Raw genomic sequence first — 6193 nt, 5'->3', positions numbered from 1 at the left:
TCTAGGGGAAACTGGTCTGATAGCAGCACAAACAAATTTGTGCCACCAGGGTATAGAGATTCCCCTGATTCCGGGTACTTAGAATCGCTGTTTCTCTCCCCCCCCCCCCCCCTCCCCCCAGAAGAGAATAGGCCGGCTCAGGTTAGTTGTGATCTCGGTGAAGTAAGAATGATCTCCATTGAGTATCAGCTTGTTAATGCCTCTGGCTCGCTGATCACCTAGTGTGAGAGCTGGTGCTATTTAAAACGTGACATTGAGGATTTCGAAAGATGCCCTGCCACTGGTTAGTTGTCGTAACCATGTACAAATTTCTATACCAGAAAAAAGGGAAAGAGGCATTGTATGTTTTGCACACTTCCTTGGTTTAATACTCAATAAATATGCCCTGCAGGGAGATCTAAGAACTGAAAGTTTAGAAAATGTCCAGATGGCTTTAATGGTCTCAAGGTTGCTGCACATGGCTTTTAGCGAACTTTTTTTTTTTTTCATCTCGCTTGAGCGGTACCCAGAATGCTATCTAGGTTCAGATTCATTCCAAAGGAGACAGTTTTGGGACGGGGGAAAAATGAAGGCATCTTGCTTTTTATAGCCTGTAGTCCTGCTATATAACAAAGCCTCTTTATAACATTTCACCAGCTCCCTGGTCCCTCTCTTTTCCTTTAACTAATTCTGTGTTCTCTCCATCTGTGCGGCATGAGCTTGTCCTGTCTTTTTTTTTTTTTTTTTTTATATTCGGTCTCTACCTCCCTTCTTCTTACCCAGCTTCTTCCAGTTCCTGTAGTCCCTGGTTTCTTAACATTTTTACACTCCTTGACTCAGTTCTGCGACTCAGTCCCTTGTCTGGAAAGTCTCCTTTAACCATTAAGTCCAGTCACAGTTTTCCCCCTTTGGTAGGATAAAGAGATCTTTTCCTAATGTAGTTCTGGTTCTTGGGAGGGGTGGATTCCTTCCATGCCTCTTCCCCCTTTCCTCACTTCTCCCCTCCCAGATTCCTCCCCCTGCACCTGTCTCCTGGGAGCCTGATTTCTATAAAGCCACATCTTCTGGAGCTCAGTCCCAGCACTTCCTGTCCTTAAGAATGTCCAGATCACTTTTGTCAAGTCTTTGTAATCTAAAGGATCTGTCTTAAGCTCTGAAATTGAGCATCATCTCCAGCAGCTTCCCTACAGCAGTTTTTGAGTTCAGCGTCCTGTTCTTGGTCTGGCATTCTTACCCCTCTGGGGTGGGGGAGGATCTTTCAGCTACTTTCCTGCATGTTCGCTGAAGGAATGATTTTGGAAGGCCAGGCCCCCGAAACGGGCAGTATGGATCACAGCACTAGTTTGCATGCACGAGACTTCCAAGCAGACACAGCCCAGAGTGGTCAGAGCCTGCTGCTGCCACCACAGACTCCCGAGTTCTCCCGGAAGAGCAGAAGGCCCTCTGTCTCGCTTCGGACTCCAGACTGGCGTGACACAACCTCTTACTACCAAATCCTGAGGCACCGCCGGCTGGCAGCCAATGCCAGAGAGCGCAGGCGTATGCTGGGGCTAAATCTTGCCTTTGACCGGCTGCGCAGTGTGGTCCCTGCGCTGCGAGGCGCCCGAAAGCTCTCAAAGTCAGAAACACTTCAAATGGCACTTATATACATATCAGCGCTGGGAGAGCTGCTGCAGCCGCAATTGGGAGAGGTGAGCTGTAGTTTCTCAGCAGGGGCGCAGCCACCGATTTCTTCCCCTATAGAGGAGAGACTGAGCCAGGAAAGGACTAACATATGGGATGGCGAATCGGTTCTGGAAAAGAACCACCGCAGTGTCCCGCTCCGCAAAACCTGATATTCTCTACAGTCATCAGCAGTACCAAACTGTTGTCTTTGCTGTTGGGATCTTCTGCTTAATTGTACCTCTGTTCTTGTGTTCTTACATGCTTTATTGTCCATGTTTTTTTTATTTGCACTTTTGTTAAAGGGATTAAAGTGTGTTCTATCCTTTATTACAACTGCCCCACCGCCTTTTTTTTTTTTTTTTAAACCTTTTTTTTTCTACTGTGTTTGTATTTAAGTATGATGCGTGCATGGGGTTCTGATGAAGATTTGCTCTTCAGTCTCTGGTACTTGTGTTTTCTGAGGCTAATTTTAAAATAAAAAGGGAGTAAAAATATGTGTATAAATTTACCCATACTGAATAGGGGTAGTGGTTCAGAGGGGTGAGTGGAAGAGTAGCCTAGTGGTTAGTGCAGCGGACTTTGATCCTGGGGAACTGGGTTTGATTCCCACCCGCAGCTCCTTGTGGACTCTGGCAAGTCACTTAACCCTCCATTGCCCCAGATATAAATAAGTACCTGTTTATACTATGTAAATCACTTGAATGTTTTGCAAAAGCACAGAAAGACAGTGTATCAAGTCCCAGTAACAAGATTCCATGCACAATCTAAAAGAGTAGCAACATTCCATGTAGATCCCAGAAAGAATAGCAAGATTCCAGAATCCCAAAGAGGAAGGAGTGGAGGAGTAGCCTAGTGGTTAGTTCACCAGACTTTGATCCTGGGCAACTGGGTTCCATTCCCACTGCAGCTCCTTGTGACTCTGGCAAGTCACTTAACCCTCCTTTGCCCCAGGTACAATAAGTCCCTGTATATACCATGTAAACCGCTTTGAATGTAGTAAAAACCACAGAAAGACAGTATATCAAGTCCCATTCCCATACATTTAATAAAATACCTGCTGAAATTAGTTTTTACTAAACAGCAAGTAGAAAGATGTTTGTGTGTGTGTATATATATATATATATATATATAGATATATATATATATAATGGATAGTGGGGGCCAAGATATTCAACTGCATTCTAAGTGAATCTGCATATATAGTGGGTCTATAGTATTAAAAAAAAGTCTAACCCTTGACTGTGTCATAAGTAACCCTGTGTTATTGGAGAATATAGTGTACTTTCCACAGGGTAATTTTTCAACGGACAGTATAGATAGATTTTCCTTTTGAAAATAGGGTTAACGGCATCTGCTTGTAAGCAGCAGGAGGTCCCCCTCTCTCCTTCAAGTTCAGTGTAAGGTAAATTTTGTATATTTGATGTCTAAACTTACTGCAATCCAGAATTTGGGAGGCTTACATGGGTTGGCTAGAGAGGTTGTCCCAGGTATCCTGAATATGGGTGTCCTCCATACTCGATTTGAACTGATTTGGTTTGAATGGTGTAACCCTGTCTCATACAGGTTCCACACAGTATTCTCTGGTTGTTTCTCTGTACACAAGTGCATGGAAGGGAGGGGTGGGGGTTGGTTGTTAGCGCTGTCAGCCACGTACTTTAGAGTGACAGTATGTTTACTGCTGACTTGGCGGGGGGGGGGGGGGGGGGGGGGGGGGGGGGTGGTGAGGAAGGGATGAATTTCTTATTAAGTTTTCATTGCTTTATGGTATACTAATTTCAGTTAAATAAAAAAATTAAAATAAAAAAAAAAATAGGGTTAACTTATGTCCATGATAGGGGGTATTATCTATAACAGGCTGCCTATCTGTGTCCGTGTCACTTCTGTATGGAAGAGGGGTTTTAATGGTGATCAGCACAGCGGCACCATTTTAATATAGTCTAATATACAAACATGAGAGCATCTAAGCTGAAGAAACTTGCAGAGCTTTTATACACTTTGCAGGAAGGCCTGTTGATTTCTAGGAGAGACACCGACACTCCTGTCTTTATTTGGGGAAGTACTTGCGAGACTAGTTCCCCCTTGCAGTAAAAATAAGAATGGGGAGGAAAAGACTTGATACTATATGCGACCGACATCTCCTTCACCTTCCTTTCTTGGGAGTCCGTTTGCAGCGAGCTCCGTGGATGTCCTGCTTATCTGAGTTGCCTATTAGTGCATATAAGCAAAAGATGCTACAACGTAAAGCAAAAGCAGAGAGGCTGGCAAAGGCCTTTGATGTGCATACATTAGGAGTGCAGACAAGTGGGAGAGACATGTCAATTGCATGGAACGTCATATTTATTATCTGTAACTATCTTGGGTTTACTGGTAAATGGAAGAGGGATTTTTGTATTGCTACACAATAAAAATGATTTTTTTTTAACCCAGTGTGTTGCCTTGTATATATGTTGTGAGAACTGGGTGGTTTTCACCTCAGAAAGTATCAATGCAGGAGGTTTAATAGAAAGTGATGTGGCTTTATTTATATTAAGCAGACACTGAGTGCTGTGGGCATTCTACCACAGTGATTCCCAAGTCAGTCTTGGCGTACCCCCTTGCCAGTCAGGTTTTCAGGATATCCATAATGAATATGTATGAGGCTGGTTTACATACACTGCCTCCATTGTATGCAAATCTTTCCTGCATATTCATTGTGGATATCCTAAAAACCTGATTGGCAAGGGAGTTCTCCAGAACCAACGTGGGAAACATTGTTCTATCAGGGTTTTAGGATATCCCATGGGCGTAGCCAGACAGATTTTGGGTGGGCCTAGATAAGAAGTGGGTGGGCACCAAATGTTCTCCCCACCACCACCACAAAAATATCTCAGCTGGCAGGAAAATGCTTCTTTCCACCTTGGCAGTCTGCAGCAGGCATGCATTGAAAACTGAGCATGCACAGGTGCCAGTATTGTGGAGAGTAGAATTTTGTTACTATTAGGGGAAAGTCTTCAGCTGGCAGAGATTGGGATCTCCACCAGCTACCGCTAAACATGTGCTACTGTTGGGTGGGCCTGAGCCCTAAGTGGGTGGGCTCTGGCCCACCTGTGGCTACGCCACTGGGATATCCACAATGAGTATGCATGAGACAGATTTGCATACTATGGAGGTAGCGAATGCAAATTTAGCTCATGCGCATCCATTGTAGATATCTTGAAAACCTGATTAGCTATGTGTGTCCTGAGGACTGGGTTGAGAACCCTGGGTTAAGTGAAGTGATCTCTGATGTACCTTGTATATAGGGCAGTGGTTCTCAACCCCAAATCCTCAGGGTGCACTCAGCCAGTCTGGCTTTCAGGATAATCCACCATGACTATGAGAGAGATTTACATGCACTGCCTCCTTGGTCTGCAAATCTATCTCATGCATATGTGTTGAAGATATGCCTCAGCATTTTTTGTTCAGCACTACTGAGATTGACTCTTCTCACAGTCTGTATTTGGTACTTTAAAGCTTATGCTTGGTGCATTCACCTATCACTAGTCTTTTTAAAGGCTTGATTTGGCTTGCTTGCCTAAGCTGCCCCATCCATTGGCTTACAGAACAGACTCCTGAAGCAGGTGTTTTTTGCCAAAACACGGCTCCGTGTTGAGTCTTGTTTTTTACATCCTATATAATAAAAAGTACCTGCAACGTTCTGAAGCTGACTCCGTGAAAGTGAAGCCTTGAAGGCATTCATGCTTCTTACTGTATCAATCTCCTGAATTGGACATCAGGTACTTCCGTGTTCATCACAAACAGCAAAAGACCAATCACTGGAAGGAACACTGCAGAGTTGCCAGGCAATGGAACGCGACCATCACACGCAATGAGGGTGTTGTCGTCCCTTCCTCTCTCCCTCCCTTCCAGTTCAGGCCCCCTCCCTCCAAATTTTAAAAGTCATCTTCACTTACGAAGTCGGGTTTACGGCGGCCGTCAGCAGCGGTAAAAGGCATGCAGGCCTCGACCCTTCTCTCTCTCTCAGCTCTGGTCCCACCCTTGAGGAAACAGGAAATGAGGGCGGACCAGAGCTGAGAGAGAGAGAAGGGCCAAAGCCTGCATGCCTTTTACCACTGCTGACGGCCTGCCGTAACCCCGACTTGGTAAGTGAAGATGACTTCTAAAATTCAGAAGGAGAGGGGGTGCTGGAACTGGAAGGGAGGAAGGGAGGGACGACGATCCTGGAACTGGGGAGGGAGGGGGGACCCTGAAACTCAGAGAGAGGGAGGGAGTGGGGAAACTGAAACTCGGAGGGAGGGAGAGAGGGGGGAACCTGAAACTCGGTCCCCTGGAACTCGGAGGGAGGGGACGACCCTGGAACTCAGAGGGGGGGGGGGGACGACCCTGATACTCGGAGGGAGGGAGGGGATGACCCTGGAGCTTGGAGGGAGGGGGAGGACGACCCTGGAACTCGGAGGGAGGGAGGGGGGAGGGGATGACCCTGGAGCTCAGAGGGAGGGGGGAAGGAATGACCCTGGAACTTGGAGGGAGGGGATGATGACCCTGGAACTCGGAGGGAGGGAGGGGGCCC

General features: G+C 46.1%; 1 protein-coding gene across 1 annotated transcript; it reads left to right on the top strand.

The window, feature by feature from the left end:
• The first annotated feature begins 1156 nt into the window (after positions 1 to 1156).
• LOC115466239 (protein lin-32-like) lies at positions 1157 to 2247 on the top strand. Its single transcript, XM_030197377.1, has one exon. It carries the CDS (start codon positions 1254 to 1256, stop codon positions 1812 to 1814), a length of 561 nt encoding a protein of 186 aa, XP_030053237.1. The 5' UTR covers positions 1157 to 1253; the 3' UTR covers positions 1815 to 2247.
• Positions 2248 to 6193: the final 3946 nt, after the last annotated feature.

This window comes from Microcaecilia unicolor, chromosome 3 (assembly GCF_901765095.1).
Source record: "Microcaecilia unicolor chromosome 3, aMicUni1.1, whole genome shotgun sequence".
Lineage (NCBI taxonomy): Eukaryota > Metazoa > Chordata > Amphibia > Gymnophiona > Siphonopidae > Microcaecilia > Microcaecilia unicolor.
Note: the sequence above shows the minus strand (reverse complement) of the source record. Positions and strands in the feature narration are given on the sequence as shown.

Coding starts and splice junctions, on each gene's coding strand:
- LOC115466239 (XM_030197377.1), top strand. CDS start 1,254: ATGTTCGCTGAAGGAATGATTTTGGAAGGCCAGGCCCCCGAAACGGGC.